This window comes from Spermophilus citellus (assembly GCF_964194105.1).
Source record: "Spermophilus citellus genome assembly, chromosome: 9".
In the NCBI taxonomy this organism is placed as follows: domain Eukaryota; kingdom Metazoa; phylum Chordata; class Mammalia; order Rodentia; family Sciuridae; genus Spermophilus; species Spermophilus citellus.
In genome coordinates this window covers 98029146-98048134 of record NC_138191.1, presented here as the reverse complement: position 1 = coordinate 98048134, position 18989 = coordinate 98029146, and the positions used below count along the sequence as shown (strand labels likewise).

Sequence of the window (18989 nt, the reverse complement as noted above, 5' to 3'; positions counted from 1 at the left end):
CCTGCATTGTTTGTACTCCTTTTCTTCCTTGCTTTTTGAAGCTGCTCATGTTACTTCTTGTTCTGTTTGATTGATAGTTACTGTTTACTCCTATAAATTTATTAGATGCTTGGGAGGAAAGGTATTAGAAGGGAAGGGAAGAAGTCACTAAAGAGAATGAGAGTAAGCAGGTAGAATTCAAGGAAGGGGGGATAAGATAATTGAAAAGAAATGAAAAGAGAAAAGAAGAAAAAAATAGGAAATAAAAAAAGAAAAAAAATTTAAAAAAAAGAATAAAAAAATTAAAATTAAAATTAGAAGAGAAAAAAATTAAAAAAAATTGTAAAAAAAATTTTAAAAAACAACAAGAAAGAAAAATGAAAATGAAAGAAAAACCCAAATCAAAAAAAAAGAGAAAAGAAAAAAAAACTAATAAATGCAGTCTGAGAGTTTGATTAACTTCTCTTCCAGTAGGTGGCGCTGTGCCCACCAGTCCAAGTTTCTCCTTTTAATACGCGGGAACCAATCACTGTGCAGCAGCTCCTCCCAGACTGGGCGAGTCTCCATCCTGAGTGCCTAGGGCCTCCTCTTGTGTCTAGTCACTTCCCACTTTTCCTCTAGCCGGGCCCCTCTCACGGGTGCCGCTCACCACAATACTGGCTACACGCCAGGTCTGCTCCTCCCGGGAGCCCTGTTGTCATGAACGACTGGGCACACTCTTCCAGTTTGCCATTTCCTCAGACCCTAAGTTTGTAGAGCTTGGGGCTGAGAATCCTCAGCGAATTTTACTTGCCCTCCGGTAGCCACTCCCCCGGTAGCTGGTTCAAGAGACCTCAGCTGTCAGCACTGGTGGGAGCGGTAGTTCCGCGCCCCGGGTCCCGCGCCACCTCCGATTCCCTGGATCTGGCTATCGTGCTCACGGGAGAGCTGGGAGGGGCCCTTAAGGTTTCCCCGATGTGTGGAGAGGGAAGGCTAGGGAATTACACACCTGTAGCCGCAGGTTTCAGTGAAGTTATCTCCTCCGCCACAGTCTGATGACGTCAGTTCTCTGCCATGGTGGTATCTCTTGCAAATGGCGACAGTTCGTTTCCTTTTGCCGGGCGACCAATGCAACGGGTGGGTCCTTACTGTCTCTCCCAAGCCCCGTTTCAAACCTGTGGCCACTACCTATGAAGGCTCGGTAGGCATTTACCTCCATAGGATGAGAATGGCTGACCAGTTGTTTCAGCCGGATGGATTAGTGCTGAGTCACAGCTGTTTGTCTGCGGGAAGCAGGCGAACGGGAGCTTGAATTCAGCCGATCCGGGCTCAGAGTGTTTTCTGAGAGGCCCAGACTGTTCGCCCCAGATCCACGTCAGCTCAGCATTGCCTAGTGATCCTGAGCAAACAGATTTAGGTTGTTTACGACTCCCTATGCCTGCACAGCTGAAGAGGTCAGAGACTTGATATCTCTGCGCCCGCCGCCATGTTGGAATCCTTTAATCTTGCTTTTTAAAAAAAATATTTATTTTTTAGTTGTAGTTGAACACAGTACCTTTATTTTATTTATTTTTATGAGGTACTGAGGATCGAACCCAGGGCCTTGCATGTACCAGGCAAGCACTCCATGCTGAGCTATAATCCCAGCCCAATCTTACTTTTCTTTATAGTTCTACTATATTATTTATTTTTTTAAAGAGAGAGTGAGAGAGGAGAGAGAGAGAGAGAGAGAGAGAGAGAGAATTTTTAATATTTTTATTTTTTAGTTCTCGGCGGACACAACATCTTTGTTGGTATGTGGTGCTGAGGATCGAACCTGGGCCGCACGCACACCAGGCGAGCACGCTACCGCTTGAGCCACATCCCCAGCCCTCTACTATATTATTTAGTTTAGAGATTAGCTTTCTAATCTTACATTCTAAAGTAAGCTTTAGGCAGTATCATTTCCTATCCTGTACAGATGCATAATTAAATCCTATTGCATATAGTTTTTTATTACTGCATATAGTTTTTGTTTCATTTTGTAATATTGAAGATTAAACCCAGGGCTCTCACCACTGAACTGAACTACATCTTAAGCCTCCACCTATCCCCACCCCCTTTCTAAAAAAAATTTTTGAGACAGGGTTTTTCTAAGTTGCCCAGGTTGGCCTTGAACTTGTGTTGTTCCTTCCTTAGCCTTCTGAGTCACTAGAATTACAGGTGTAGGCCACCACACTATTATTAAATCTATGTTCTGAAAAATTGTGCCAGTTTACACTTTGACCAACAATATTTGAGAGCACTAATCTGGGTAAACTTTATTTGAACAGTTTCACAATAACCAGGGTTACATCATGTTCTAGAAAACACCATGTTAACCAAAAATTAAAATAAAATAAAATAAAATAAAAAAATGGACTGCATTGTTCTCTCATGCTGGAATCGTTTCTATTGCCATAGGATATCTTTTCAACTATATTGCTCAGGGACCTTCTCACTCTTCGTCTTATACTTAAGGTATTTATTTGTAGAGCTTAATTGCTTTTTTTATTCACCCCAGGAATTTATCTTTTCATAGGACTAAGCTGGACCATTTCTTTACTTACCAATTTTGTCATTGAGATCATGGAAGTACTAATTGTTATTTTTTATTTGAAACAGTTTTAGATTACGAAAAGTTGCAAAAGTAATGAAAATAATTCTCATCTAGCATCGACCCAGATTCACCAAATGCTAACATTTTACTACATATGCTGTAATATGGCCTATTTCTTTTTACACACATGCATTTATTGTTTTCCATGGGTAAGTACTATTTTAAATCTTAGATATAGTTTTTTTCTCAACTTCTTCTATCCTTTTCCTTCTTTAGTTGAGAGAACCTTATAGTTAAGAAAATGGATATTGCTATTTGGAATTAAAGACCTTGGATCAAGGCATAATTCTGTCACATTCCAGGTAGATAAACTTGGGTACATTATTCGTTATCTTCACATACAAAATGATGTCTGATCCTTGTGCATTGAGGCACACCTGTGATCCCAGTGAATTGGGAGGCTGAGATTGAAAGCTTGAGGCCAGCTTCAACAATTTAATGACATCCTAAGCAAATTAGTGAGAGCCTTTCTCAAAAAATAAACAGTCTGAGAATGTAGCTCAGTGGTAAAGTATCCCTGGGTTCAATTCCCAGAACCAAAAAAAAAAAAAAAGGGTCTTGTTGGACATGGTGTTGTACACCTATAATACCAGCTACTTCAGAGGCTGAGGCAGAAAGATTGCAAGTTTGAGGCCAGCTTGGACAGTTTAGCAAAGATTAGTCTTTAAAAAAAAAAAGTGGGGGGGGGGGCTGGGGATGTTGCTAAACTGTTGCTCAGTGGTCCATGTACATGTTCTGTGTGTAAGCTTTCATTTCTCTTGGGTTTATGCCTAGAAGTAGAATTACTGGGTCATATGGTAACTCTGTGCTTAACTTTTATTTTATTTATTTATTTAAAAAATATTTTTTTGGATGTTGATGAACCTTTATTTTGTTCATTTATTTACATGGGGTGTTGGGAATTGAACCCAGTGCCTCACACATGCTAGGCAAGTACTCTACCATTGAGCCCCAGCCCCAGCCCTTATTTTATGTTTTAATTTTTTTTTAGTAGTTGATGGACCTTTATTTAATTAATTTATTTATATGCGATGCTGAGAATCAAACCCAGTGCCTCACACATGCTAGGCGAGCTCTCTACCACTGAGCTACAACCCCATACCTATGCTTATTTCTGGGAACTGGACAGATAGTTACAACATTTTATATTTTCAGCATCCTTGTATGAGGGTTTCAGTTTCTCCATATTCCTGGTCAACACTGATTATTGACCATATTTTTATTATAGCCATTCTAGTGGGTATGAAGTAGTATTTCATATGAAGAAATTTGATTTGCATTTTCCTGATGACTAATGATATTAAGCATCTTTCATTGATCATCTGTAATATTTATTTATTTATTTTTGTGAGGCTGGTTCTCCTAAATTGCTTAGGTCCTTGCTAAGTTGCTGAGGCTGCCATTCTCCTGCCTCATCCGCCCCAGTTGCTGGCATTACAGGTATGCACCACTATATGGTGGTCATATGTAATTCTTTGGAGTAGTGTCTATTTAGAACTTTGCGTATTAGGTTGTGTTTAGATTACTGAGTTATAAGAGTTGTGGCACTTGCCTAGTACATGGGAGGCACTGAGTTTGATCCCCAGCACCACATAAGAAAACTAAATAAACAAAATAAAGGTATTGTGAACATCTGCAACTAAAATGTAAAAAAAAAAGTTCTTTGTGTAATTTGGATAGAAATCCCATATTAGATAATGATTTATTACTATTTTCTTCTATTCTGTGGGTTGTCTTTTCACTCCCCCCCCCCCCAAGTGCTGGGGATTGAACCTAGGCCTTGCACATGCTAGGCAAGCATTCTACCACCAAGCTACATACCCAGCCCTCCTTTTACTTTCTTTTTTTCTTTTTTTTTTTTTTTAAGAGAGTGAGAGAGGAGAGAGAGAGAGAGAGAATTTTTAATATTTATTTCTTAGTTCTCGGCGGACACAACATCTTTGTTGGTATGTGGTGCTGAGGATCGAACCCGGGCCGCACGCATGCCAGGCGAGCGCGCTACCGCCTGAGCCACATCCCCAGCCCCTCCTTTTACTTTCTTTATGATGTTCCTTAAAGCACAGAAATTTTTAATTTTGATAAAGTTCCATGTATCTATTTTTTCCTTTGGTTGTATTTGCATTTGGTATTATAGAATAAACCTTTTACTATACTAAAGTCAGGAAGTTTTATACTTACTTTTTTTTAAAGAGTTTAATAGTTTTAGCTCTTTAGGTGTTTGATCTATTATGAGGTAATTTTTGTATATGGTGTGATATGGGGACTCCATTTTCATTATTTTGCATGGATGTCCAGTTGTCCCAGGGACCATTTATTTAAAGGCCTATTCTTTAGTTCACTGGAATGGCTAGGTACCTTGTTGATAATCATTTGACCCTAACTGTAGGAGTTTCTGGACTTTAAATTCTACTCCATTGATCTTTGTGTCTGTCCTTATGCTAGTGCCAAACTGTTTGGTCAATGTAGTTTTTTGTTTTGTTTTATTTTGTTTTTGGTTAACGTAGTTTTGTAGTAAGTTTTGAGAATGGCAAGTGCCAGGCCTCCAACTTTGTTCTTCCTTTCCCAGATCATTTTGGCTATTCTAGATCTCTTGCATTTCTGCATGCCGAAAGCATTTTAGTATCAATTTGTCAATTTCTGCAAAAATGGCGGGGGGGTTGTGATAGGAATTGTATTGAATGCCAGATCAGTTTATCAGTATTAAGTCTTCTATCTATAAATCTGGAATGCTTTTCATTTTTTAGGTCTTTAATTTCTTAATTTTTCTTTTTCTTTTTTTTTTTTTTTTAAAGAGAGAGTGAGAGAGGAGAGAGAGAGAGAGAGAATTTTTAATATTTATTTTTTAGTTCTCGGCAGACACAACATCTTTGTTGGTATGTGGTGCTGAGGATCGAACCCGGGCCTCACGCATGCCAGGCGAGCGCGCTACCGCTTGAGCCACATCCCCAGCCCCATTAATTTTTCACTTTTATTAAAATTTATTCCTAAATATTTTATTGTTTGGTACAACTGTAAATGGAATTATTTCCTTAATTTCATTATAAGATTGTTTATTGTAAATTTGTAAATATATAGTAATGCAAAAATAGAGGGAAGGTTCTTTTGTTGTTGTTGTTGTTGTTGTTTTTAAATCTTGTAACCTGTGATGTTGTGAACTTTTTTTTCCCTGGTAGCTTTTTAAAAATTTATTAGGTGGTTGTGGTTGTAACTCAGTGGTAGAGCACTTGCCTAGCATGTGTGAGGCACTAGGTTCAATCCTCAGCACTACATTAAATAAATAAAATTGCACAATAAACAAATACATAAATAAATAAAGTTGTGAAAAATATTTATTAAAAAGGGTCCATGGTGTGGATGAACCACGTTGTATTTCTAATTTGTTACACATGACAGCAGAATGCATTTCAATTCATAGTACACATATGGAGTATAATTTTTCATTTCTTTGGTTGTACACGAAGTAGAATCACACCATTCGTGTCTTTATAGATGTACCTAGGATAACGATGTCCATTTCATTCCACCATCTTTTCTACCCCCATTCCCCCCTCCCTTTTCCTTTCTCCCCTTTGCTCTATTCAAAGTTCCTCCATTCCTCCCATGCTCTTTCCCTACCCCATTATGGATCAGCATCCATACATCAGAGAAAACATTTGGTCTTGTTTTTTTGGGATTGGCTTACTTCTTTTAGCATGATACTCTTCAAATCCATTCATTTACCTGCAAATGCCATGATTTTATTCTCTTTTAATGCTGAGTAATATTCCATTGTATGTATATATACCACATTTTCTTTATCTATTCATCTACTGAAGGGCATCTATGTTGGTTCCACAATTCAGCTATTGTGATTTGTGCTGCTATAAATATTGATGTGGCTATGCTGTTTTTAAGTCCTTCGGGTGTAATCTGAGGAGTGGGATAGCTGGGTCCAATGGTGGTTCCATTCCCAGTTTTCCAAGCAGTCTCCATATAGCTTTCCAAATTGGTTGTACCAATTTGCAGTCCTACTGGCAATGTATGAGTACGTGTGCCTTTCCCCCCCACATCCTTGCCAGTACCTATTATATTGTTTGTATTCTTAATAACTGCCATTCTGACTGGAATGAGATGAAATCTTAGAGTAGTTTTGATTCGCATTTCTCTGATTGCCAGAGATGTTGAACATTTTTTTCATATATTTGTGGATTAATTGTATATCTTCTTCTGAGAAGTGTCTGTTCAGTTCATTGGCCCATTTATTGATTGGGTTATTTGTTTTTGTGGTGATAAGTTTTTTGAGTTCTTTATATATCCTGGAGATTAGTGCTGTATCTGATGTGTGTCTGGTAAGAATTTGCTCCCATTCTGTAGGCTCTCTCTTCACCTCATTGATTATTTCTTTGGCTAAGAAGAAACTTTTCAGTTTGAATCCATCCCATTTATTGATTCTTGGTTTTATTTCTCACATTATAGGAGTCTTATTAAGGAAGTTGGGACCTAATCTGACATGATGAAGATTTGGGCCTACTTTTTCTTGTATTAAGCACAGGGTCTCTGGTCTAATTCCTAGGTCCTTGGTCCACTTGGAGCTGAGTTTTTTTCATGAGAGATAGGTGCTTAATTTCATTTTACTGCATATGGATTTCCAGTTTCCCCAGCACTATTTGTTGAAGAGGGTATCTTTTCTCCAATATATGTTTTTAGTGCATTTGTCTAGTATGAAAATAACTGTATTTATGTGAGTTTGTCTCTGTGTCCTCTTTTCTGTATCATTGGTCTACAAGTCTTTTTTGGTGTCGATACCATGCTGTTTTTTGTTACTGTTGCTCTGTAATATAGTTTAAGGTCTGGTATAGGGATGCCACCTGCTTCACTCTTCTTGCTAAGGAAGAGTAAAAAAAAAAAAAAATATATATATATATATATATATATATATATAAAATAAATAAAAGGGTCCATGATGTAATTGAAACATGTTTTAAAAAAATTCTTTGGGATTTTCTGTATCTGGATGGTGTCAACTGCAAATAGAGATAGCTTTCCTTTTTCTTTTTTAATTTATATGCTTTTAATTTCTTTTTCATGCCTAATTTCTTTGGTTAGAACCTTCAGTAAAATGTTTAATAGAAGTAGTAAAAATAGACATCCTCATCCTCTTCCTGATTTGGGGTGAAAACATTAAGATTTTCATAATTATGATTGTTAACTGGATTTTTTGTTTTGTTTAGTTTTTGTTTGTTTTTGGTACCGGGCCTTGAACCCCTGCATGCTTTACCACTGAGCTGCATTCCCAGTCCTTTCTTATTTTGAGACAGGATCTTGCTAAGTTAATGTGGGATCTCACTAAACTGCTGAGGCAGGCCTTAAACCTGTGATCCTAGAGCTTCAATCTCCTGGAGTTGCTAAAATTACAGGAGTGCATCACTATACCCAGCTTTACTGTTTTTTTTTTTTTTTTTTTTTTTGGTAGATGTTCTTCATTGGGTTGAGGAAGTTTAGTAGGCTATTTTTTATACCTTACCTCGTATTTTTCTATGTGATTTATACAGTATATCTTTGAAATACAATTTTTAATGGCTATACATTATTCAGCCATTAAAATGTCACATGTGTAGTATAGAGAGATTAAGAGTTATACTCGTGGCAGGCATGGTGGTACACATCTTTAATCCCAGCAGCTTGAGAGGCTGAGACAGAAGTATCATAAGTTCAAAGCCAATCTCAGCAACTTGGCAAGACCCTGTCTCAAAATAAACATAACAAGGATTAGGGATATGGCTCAGTGGTTAAGCAGCTCTGGGTTCAATCAGTACCAAATCAACTTCTTTTGTGAAGCCATACTTTGCCATTTACTATTGTGTGTAATGCTGAGAAAGATGTTGTTTATGAACATGTTTTTAGTCATATAAACAAGAAGAGAATACTTGATTACTTTACAAAAGAAGGGTGAGGAACAAATGAAATAGTATGTATTTCTTATAAAATGCTTAGCACAATCGTACAGAAAGTACCTACTAGATGGTTAAATGTAATTATATTTTAACCATATTTTATTGCTGGGAACATTTAGAGTGTTTATTTCTGCAGTTAAAGCCCTTACATTTGGGCTGAAGGTATAGTGCAGTGATAGAGCACTTGCCTAGCAAGTATGAGGCCCTAAGTTTGATCCTACAAAAAATCCTTTCCAGTTAAGTTTTGGCTACTTTATTCCTTAGACTGGAATAACTGGGTTAAATTTTTCCTTTTTTGAGAATATTACTTTGAGAATATACTCTTTTTTCCAAATGAATTTGTCATATTTGAATCATCAGGTTAGAATGGAAATTTTGTGGGAGATTATGTTGAAAAGTAAATTAGGGATAGATTTTGGAAGAACTCAAGATGTCAATCTAACAATGTTAAGTTTTTTGTCTTTAGGCCTGTGAGAGTCCATTGAAGGTTGAGTAGGGAAATCATGAGTGATAGTTTAGGAAAATTAATCTACTGTGCCTCTGAGGTCTTGACTGATCACCCCTGAATGCTTAGAACCCTTCAACAATTTATACATAGTACCTAATATGTCCACTGTTGTAGTACTGGAGACTGTGTATACATGTTTGTTTCAGTGTTTCTCTTTTGATTCTGAGAACATAGGTCACATATTGGGTTCTGAACCCAGGAGTGCTTAACCACTGTGCCACATTGCCAGCCCTTTTTATTTTTTATTTTGCGACAGTGTCTCACTAATTTGCTGAGCCTGGCTTTGAACTTGAGATATTCTTGCCTCAGTCTCCCAAGTGATTTGAGATTATAGGTGTGCTGCCATTGCTTCCAGACACACATTGTATTCTTACTGCCTAACAAAGTATCTACTGCCTATGGCTTGTTGAATGAGTAAATCAATCTTTTGTTCTGGACTTTTCTGGAAACTAACTTGTTCCCTTTTGTGTTCCATGTTTCTTCCTGGGCTCCAAGGAGGAGGCATCTCCCTATTCCTTACTTGATATCTGCTTGAGTTTCCTGACCACACACCTTGAGAAGTTCTGTTCAGCAAGACAAGATGGAACATTATGTCTGCAGGAACCTGGAGTATTTCCACAGGAGGTGGCTGATCGACTGCTTCAGACCATGGCATTTCATGGTAAAAAACAAAAACAAAAACAAAAAAACAGAAAACAAAAATTATGTGCTAATAATTGGAATTGGATTTTGAAGTATTATTGTTGACATTAAATTATTTTCTTAGAAATAACACTCCAGATAAGCCCAGTTCTAGAAAAAGGAATTCATTTATTTTTACTTGTCTTGACTCTTAACTGTGTAATTTATTTAGTATTATTTTTTCGTTGTAGATGGACACAATACCTTTATTTTGTTTATTTGTTTTTATATGGTGCTGAGGATTGAACCCAGTACCTCACACATGCGAGGCAAGCTCACTACCACTGAGCCACCTTAACTGTAATTTAGGAAAATTATTTTTCTTTTCTAATTTTGGCAAGTAGCTTTTTTTGTTTTGGTTTGCTTTTCTTTGAGAAACCATTCTTAGGTCAGAAATAACTTCTCTAAGTCTACAATGTTCATTTATAAGTCTAAGGAATAAAATACCTTTCTCTCTCTCTCTCTCTCTCTCTCTCTCTCTCTCTCTCTCTCACACACACACACACACACACACGGTATATAAATATATATAAATTTTTAAAAAATATTTATTTTTTACTTGTAAGTGGACACAATACCTTTGATTTATTTTTATGTGGTGCTGAGGATCAAACCCAGTGCTTCATGCATTATAGGCAAAGACTCTACCTTTGAGCCCTAACCTCAGCCTTATATAAATATTTTTTTATTGTAGATGGACCTTTATTTTATATATTTATATGTGGTGCTGAGGATGGAACCCAGGGCCTCACACATGCTAGCACTGTACCACTAAGCCACAACCCCAGCCCCAATACCTTATATCTGAATTTGACAGTGAGAGAGTCATACAGTATTATGAAAAAATGATTTCTGTTTCTGACTTTTAAAATGGAAAGTTGACCAGGCACAGTGGCATAGGCCTGTAATCCCAGTGAGTGAAGAAGCTCAAGCAGAAAGATCACAAATTAATGCCAGTCTCTGTCATTTAAAGAGACCCTGACTTAAAAAAAAAAAAAATGCCAAGGGCTGGGGCTGTAGCTCAATGGTAGAGCACCTTCATAGCACATGTGAGGCACTGGGTTCAATCCTCAGTACCACATAAAAATAAATAAATAAAAAGATATTGTGCCTATCTACACAACAACAACAGAAGCCAATCCAAAAACCTAAAGGCCAAATGTTTTCTCTGATTAGTGGATTGTGATCTATGATGGGGGCGGGGGCAGAGGCATGGGAAGAATGCAGGAACTTTGGATGGGGCAAAGGGGAGGGTGGGGTGGGGTTAGGAGGATAGGAACGATGATGGAATGAGATGGACATCATTACCCTAGCTACATGTATGATTGCACAAATGGTGCATCTCTACACTGTGAACAACCAGAGAATTGTAATGTTGTACTTCATTTGTGTACGATGAATTAAAATACGTTCTGTTATCATATACAATTAAACAGAACAAATAAAAAATTAAAAAAATAGATTGGGAAAAAAATAGATTGGGGATGTAGATGTAGCTCTGTAGTACCCACCTCCAAAAAAGTTCTGAATTATTTAACATCTTTGTAAAAATCATATCCATCTTGAATTGATTTAGTGTGGATGCAGTTGAATATGCAAATAAAACTCCGTCTTGCTAGTTCATGTCAGAACTTTAAAAAGTTGTTTCATAAATTTTCTTGTGTTTGAAATTTTTCATAAAATAGGAAAAAAACAATCATACTATGAAAACTGGTAATACCACTGGGCCTAATGGCGCATTCCTGTAAATCCCTGCCACTTAGAAGGTTGAGACAGGAGGATCACAACAAGTTCATGGTTAGCTTGGGTAACCAGATTCTGTCTCAAAGTAAAATAAAATTTAGAAAAGGAGTGGAGATGTAGCTCGGTGACAGAGTGCTTGCCTAGCATGTGTGAGGTCCTGGGTTCAATTCCCGGTACTGAAACTACTTCTTTTTTTTTCTTTTTTTAAAAATTTTTGGAAATACCATGCATTTTCTAATAGCATTTTGATTTTAGAAAGTACTTAACATGTACTCTTAACATTTTTTAAAATTTATTTGCTGGGCACAGGGGCGCACACCTGTAATCCCAGCAACTCAGGAGATTTACAAGCAGGAGATTTACAAGATTGAGGCCAGCCTAAGCAATTTAGCAAAATTCTTTCTCAAAGTTAAAATAAAAAAGGTTGGGGATGTATCTCAGTGGTAGGGCATCTCTGAGTTTAATCCCCAGTAACAAAGAAAAGCAAAATAAAACAAATTATTTACCCAGTTAATGGATTGATTATACTGATAGCAGTCTTCATTAAAATAATTATGATACTAAGGGATTTTATATATTAGGATCTATGATTCTGTTGTCATAGTCTTTACTCATTGTATCAGTACCCCTCTTCCCTCCCTCTGATCATCTTGCTCTGCTCTATTGGACTCTTTCTATTACTATTATTATTATTGTCATTATTATTAGTTTAATGAGTGCATTATAAATATATGCATGTATATGTGTGTATAGATTTATTGTGGTATATTCATATGTGGACAATAGCATACATGGATGTAGCACTTGGTAAATTTTGTTCATGCCCGCCCCTCTACCCTCCTTCTCAAATTTTTTCCCTATACTCTGTTGAACTCCTGAAGCATATTCATTTTTTTTTTTTTAGTCATTGATGGACCTTTATTTTTGTTTATTTATTTGTTTATATGTGGTGCTGAGAATTGAACCCAGAGCCTCACATATACTAGGCAAGAGCTCTACCCTTGGGCTCTACCCCAACCCCTTGATTCTTTTTTTTTTTTTTTTTTTTGAGTACTGGGGATTGAACCTAGGGACACTCAACCACTGAGCCACATCCCCAGCCCTATCTTATATTTTATTTAGGGACCAGGTCTCACTGAATTGCTATTGCTGAGGCTGGCTTTGAACCCACGATCCTCCTGTCTCAGCCTCCTGAGCTGCTGGAATTACAGGTGTGTGCCACCATGTTCAGCATTGATTGTTAAATACATAAAATCTAATCTTGATTCTCTGACAGTAGCAAATTAAGAACTGCAAATCTGAAGGAGAAAGGCTGCCAACTAGTAACATAAGTGATTAGTATGACAGCAAAGTATCATTTAGCAATAATTTTTGGTCATAGGAAAAGCTAGATGAGTCTTTATTTTGCTGATGTTTGAAAGAAGGCAAAGATAGACTGGGTGAGATGGCACATGCCTATAATCCCAGTGATTTGGGAGGCTGAGGTAGGAGGATTGCAAGTTTGAGGGTTCAATCCACTGTACCACCAAACAACAAAAACAGAAAAACCCACAAAGATATTTAGGAAAATTTCCTTCAAATATAATTAATGGCATTTATGTAGTGTTTTAAGTTTTAGAATTTTTTATGTACACTGTATTATTTAATTTTCATAGCAATCCCTGTGATGGAAATATAATTATTCATATTTTGTGAATAAGGAATTGTTCAGTGTCAAATATCAAATAGATATTGGAACTGATTTGAGGTTCAAACTCAGGCTACTTATTTATCTTGTCCAGCTGCTCATTTACCCCATCTCTTAGACTACCTTTTATTGTCATGACTGTTACTTATTTCACAGTAGATGCTGTTTAGTTTATGTGATGTTGTTGAGATATGGCTCCAAAGTATCTATTGATTGGTAGGCAGGTGAATCTCTAAGGGACCTCAAGAAATTTCTGTGTCTACTTGATTGGCATTCATCTGACAGTGAGGGTCTATAACTCCTAACCCCTCTTAATAAGGTTTCAGGTATAGCTAGTGGTTTAATAATGAATTATAGACATTATATATGAGCTAAGTATATGGGTTTGTATAATAATATGTTGTACCAATTTAAAGGATAGGTTGGAAATGAAGTCCATTGAGGGTATTGTTCCATGTCTCCTAGTATCCAAACTTTAACCCTTTAAATTTACACTCTTTATTTTTATTTTATTTATTTGTTACTGGAGATTTAACCCAGGGGTACTTTACCACTGAGCTACATCCCCAGCCCTTTTTATTTTTTTATTTTGAGACAGGATCTTGCTAAGTTGTTTAGGGTCTTTCTAAATTGCTGAGGCTGGCCTTGAACTTGTGATCCTTTTGCCTCTGCCTCCTAAGTTGCTGGAATTATAGGCATGCACCACTGCACCCAGCAAATTTAGTTCTTTAGAACCTGAAGCCTTCTCATTGCCGTAGCAGGAGAAGCTAGCATGAAAAACTATGCACTGGGTCTCAGGTGCTTCAGCTTACACACCATTGACCAGAATTAGCACAAGTTCCCTCCTAAGTCCATGGGAGGGCTAGTATGTATAGCTGTCTGTCTATGGGTCTAGAAAGGTGAGGAGAAACAGATGTTAATAGATATCAGTCATGTTTACCACAGTCTTGAATCTGCCACTTGCTACCTCCATGATTTTGGAAAGCCTCTTTCTTTTCTTTTTTTTTTTTTTTAATATCTATTTTTTGAGGTGTAGATGGACACAACACAATACCTTTATTTTTATGTGGTGTTGAGGATCGAACCTGGGTCCCACCCGTGCTGGGTGAGCGCTCTACTGCTGAGCCACAATCCCAGCTCCTGGAAAGCCTCTTTCTGAGGCCTATTTTACTCATTTGTAAATTGTAGACAATAATATTCTCATATGATTATAGACAAAAATATCCTCACTGAATTGTATCAAATGAGATACAGTTGAATGGGGGAGCACATTAGAAATGTTAAGTATGATGGAAGTTTTAGCTCTTCTTAGCTGTTTTTCGAAGTTAAAATTCTGCTTGTTTTTCTGCAGGTCTACTGAACGATGGAACTGTGGGTATTTTTAGAGGCAACCAGATGCGTTTAAAGCGAGCTTGCATTCGCAAGGCAAAGATCTCTGCTGTTGCTTTCCGGAAAGCCTTCTGCCACCACAAGTTAGTGGAGCTTGATGCCACAGGTGTGAATGCTGACATCACCATTACAGACATTATCAGTGGGCTTGGCAGTAACAAATGGATCCAGCAAAATCTTCAGTGCTTAGTGCTGAACTCATTAACTCTCTCCCTTGAGGATCCATATGAGCGGTGCTTCAGCCGGCTTTCTGGCCTTCGAGCTCTAAGCATCACCAATGTTCTCTTTTACAATGAAGATCTGGCTGAAGTTGCCTCATTACCAAGATTAGAGAGCCTGGATATTTCTAACACCTCAATCACAGACATCACTGCCCTCCTGGCCTGCAAAGACCGACTCAAGTCTCTAACCATGCACCACTTGAAATGTTTAAAAATGACAACTACCCAGATACTGGATGTTGTTCGGGAACTAAAACATCTGAATCATCTTGATATCTCAGATGATAAACAGTTTACATCAGACATAGCTCTTCGCTTACTAGAACAAAAGGATATCCTACCCAATCTTGTCTCCCTGGATGTTTCTGGGAGAAAGCATGTGACAGATAAAGCTGTTGAAGCCTTTATACAACAACGGCCCAGCATGCAGTTTGTAGGTTTGCTGGCCACTGATGCTGGTTACTCTGAATTTCTCACAGGCGAAGGGCCTTTGAAGGTTAGACCTTAAAAATGTATTATTTTTGTCAAGCTGACCTGTGTCTTGGTGGTATAGACTCTATTAAGATGACTGTCTGATATATGAAATACATTCATGAAATAGGGTATGTATAGTAAAGCTTACTTTAGAGTCAGAGTCCTAAGAAAAAGCCCAGCTTTCTTGCTTCATGATCCAGAGTGAGTTATAGCATAACCTCTCTGTTTCTATTTCCTTATTTGTAAAATAGATACTATTCCTACCTTGCAGTATTCTTCTGAAAATTAATAATTGTAATTGTGAGGCAGGTACAACTGCTCATATCTCTAATCCCAGCTACTTGGGATGCTAAGGCAGAAGGATTGCAAGTTCGAGGCTAACCTTGGCAATATAGTCAGATCCTGACTCATAATACAAAGTATAAAAAGCTGGAGATGAAGTTCAGTAGTAGAATATCCTGGGTTTAATCCCAAATTTTGGCCAAAAAAAAAAAAAAAAGCCAAGTGCAAGTCATGTAGTAGGTCCTGGTTAAACATTAGGTCTTACTGTTATAATGTTTATATATTTTGAACCATATCAATATATCATTCCTAATGGATCACTTCAATGAAACTAAAAATACCCCCTTATTAAATTGAATACCCAAAGGTAAATTAAGTTCTCTGAAGAAATCTCCATAGTAGAAGTGGGAATTTTTTTGTTTGTTTGTTTGTTTGTTTTTTTTGGTACTGGGAATTAAATTCAGGGGTGCTCTACCACTGAATTACATTGCAAGCCCTTTTCTATTTTTATTAGAAAAATAGAGACAGGGTATTGCTAAATTGCCCAGGCTGGTCTCAAACTTGTGATCCTCCTGCCTTAGCTTCCTGAGTTGCTGGAATTACAGATTTGCAATACCATGCCTGGAAAACTTTTTCTTAAGGTTTCTAATGTCTAATAGTTTAACAAACATTAGTTGACTTTGGTACAGCTTGGGATTCAAAAATGAATAAAATACAGAATCTGCTTCTAAGGAATAGTGGTGTTATGATCACAAATATGTTTATACATTTTATTCATTTATTTATTTATTGGTACTAGGGTTGAACTCAGGTGGGTTTTACCACTAAGCTACATCCCCTGTCCTTTTTTCTTTTTTTTTAATTTTTAATTTTGAGACAGGGTCTAGCTAAATTGTTTAGGGCCTAAGTTGCCAACGCTGATCCTTGAACTGGAATCCTCCTGGCTTAGCCTCCCAAATCATTGGGATTATAAGTATGTACCGCCTTACCCAACTATACATTTTTATTTATTTAAACTGTGTAAGTAATCTACACAATACCCAATACTGTATATGGGAATGTTTAGCAGAGAGAATTGGTTTAATTTAAGGCTTTTCTGAAGAATAGAGATCCTAAGGGTGAGTAGCTTGACAGTATTTCAGGCAGAGAGAATAATGTATATAAAGGTGAGACCCTGGAATCAATATTTTTTTAAAGTTCCTTAGGTAATGAACATTCAACCAAAGTCAAGAACCACTGTTTAAGGACTGAGGATGTAGTTCAGCAATAGAGCACTTGCTTACCATGTACAAGGCCTTTGGTTCAATCCCCAGTATCACACCCACACAAAAACACTTTTTATAGATATATTTATTTTTTATAAATCTATACATAATTTATTTGTTTTTGTGGTACTGGGGATTGAACCCAAGGATACTCTAGCACTGGATTCAGTGCTGGACTATTGCAGCCTCCAGTTGCTGGGATTGTAGGTTTGCACCACCACACCCAGGTTGATTGTTAGGTCTTATACCTATATTTCCTGGAAAAAATTTTTTAGCACCCAAACAGATATAGAGCAGATATAGAGCATTGGGATTTGCAGATTTCCAATGATTCTCAGGAGTTATGAGCCATAGTTTAGTACTAAGTAATCCTGGAAATAATATAAAAGGGGTTTCGGGCATGTTGGTGCATGCCTGTAATCCCAGTGGTTTGGGAGGCTTAGATAGGAGTATCATGAGTTTAAAGCCAGCTTCAGCAACTCAGTGAGACCCTGTCCCTAAATAAAATACAAAATAAGGCTGGGGATGTGGCTCAGTGGTCAACAGTGCCCCAGAGTTCAATCCTTGGTACCGAAAAAAAACCCAACAACAACAACAAAAAAAAACCAAGGGTGGTGGGGTGGGAATGTGCACCCCTGGGTTCAATCCCTGGTACAAAAAAATAAAAAAATAGAAAAACACATAACATCAAAGGGGGCTTGGGGGTTTAGCTCAGTGGCCCAGTGTTTACACAAGGCCCTGAGTTCAGTCCTTAGCCCTGGGGGAAAAAAAAGAAAAAACGAAGGGGCTAGGGGCATAGCTCTGTAGTAGAACCCCACTGTTCAATCACCAGTATTATGAAAGAAAGAAAGAAAAACAGATGTTGGGGGGATGTCTAACTTTTGAATGCTAGTCTAGTAGAGAGGAGACAGACAAATTTAAAAATAGCTTTTTTTGCCAGGTGCAGTGGCAGATGTCTGAATTCCCAACTACTCAGGAGCCTGAGGCAGAAGGATGGCAAATTTGAGGCCAGCATCTTCAATTTAGCAAGACCCTGTCTCAAAAATATAAAGGAAAAAGGGTTCGGGAAGTAGCTCACTGATAGAGCACTCCTGGGTTCAGTTCCCAGTTTAAAAATAAAAAGCTTCAATATAGTTATGTGGAGTATTATAAGAAAATTTGTTCTTTTGTCTCTGGTGAGATGGTGAGTGCCTGTAGTCCCAACTATAGGCTATGGGTATAGCATAGTGGTAGAATATGTGCCTAGTATGACGTTCTGGCTTCAATCCCCAGCACTGAAAAATAAAAATTGTTTTTAGTATGTAAGAAAATCTGTTGTAAATGTGTTAAAACTTAGTTTTAATCCATATATTAGTAAGGCTTAATTTAGTGGCTAAGAATTGTTTCTCTATTTTTAAACAGTTTTAAAAAACTAGTATACAAAGATACTTTTTTGTGGTAGTTCTTTTTTTAATTATTATTTATTTGTTCTACTTCTACTTTTATTTGAACATGACAGCAGAATGCATTTCAATTCTCGTACACAAATAGAGCACAATATTTCAATTATCTGGTTATACACGGTGTAGAGGTGCACCATTCGTGCAATCATACATGTACCTAGGCTAATGATGTCCATCTCATTCTACCATCTTTCCTACTCTCATAACCCTTCCCTACCCTCCCCTTTGCCCAATCCAAAGTTCCTCCGTTCTTCCCATGACCCCCTAAGATACTTTTTTCTTTGGGGGGGCACTTGATGTTGAACCCAGGGGTACTTAATCACTGAGTCATATCCCCAGCCATTTTTATTTTTCAAATTTTGAGATGGGGTCTGACTAAGTTGCTGAGACTAGCCTTAAACTTGAAATCCTCTTGCCTTAGCCTCCCAAACTGCTGAGATTACAGGCAGGTGTCACCATGCACAGTGGTACTTATTTTTTGATCTAGCAAATGAAATTGATTGAAGATGATCATAGTTTTAAGAGCCAGATTACACAATTTGAGGGTTTATTAGTAGCTAGAGGAGTGTTGATCACTAAATAAAACATGAAATTGTTTAAAGTTTTTAATATTCCAGTAATTAAAAGTTCTTTAGTTTTGTATTGAAATGTAACTTGAGTTTGTAATTAATATAGGAAATTTACAAAGTGGTTGAAACAACCAAATATGAGTAAATGAAGTTCAACTGAGATTATTGTTAAATATTTTACTTCTTGCAGTCTTTTTCA

The 18989-nt window shown here is 37.3% G+C and overlaps 1 protein-coding gene across 2 annotated transcripts in view; it reads left to right on the top strand.

Annotated features, from left to right (window-relative positions):
* ZYG11B (zyg-11 family member B, cell cycle regulator) overlaps positions 1-18989 on the top strand; it is an 81372-nt gene that overhangs the window by 23400 nt on the left and 38983 nt on the right. For both annotated transcript variants that reach the window (XM_081305690.1, XM_081305689.1), the window contains exons 2-3: positions 9533-9698; positions 14500-15254. In XM_081305690.1, the coding sequence (XP_081161816.1) occupies positions 9533-9698; positions 14500-15254 (921 nt within the window). The remainder of the gene's footprint in view (positions 1-9532; positions 9699-14499; positions 15255-18989) is intronic.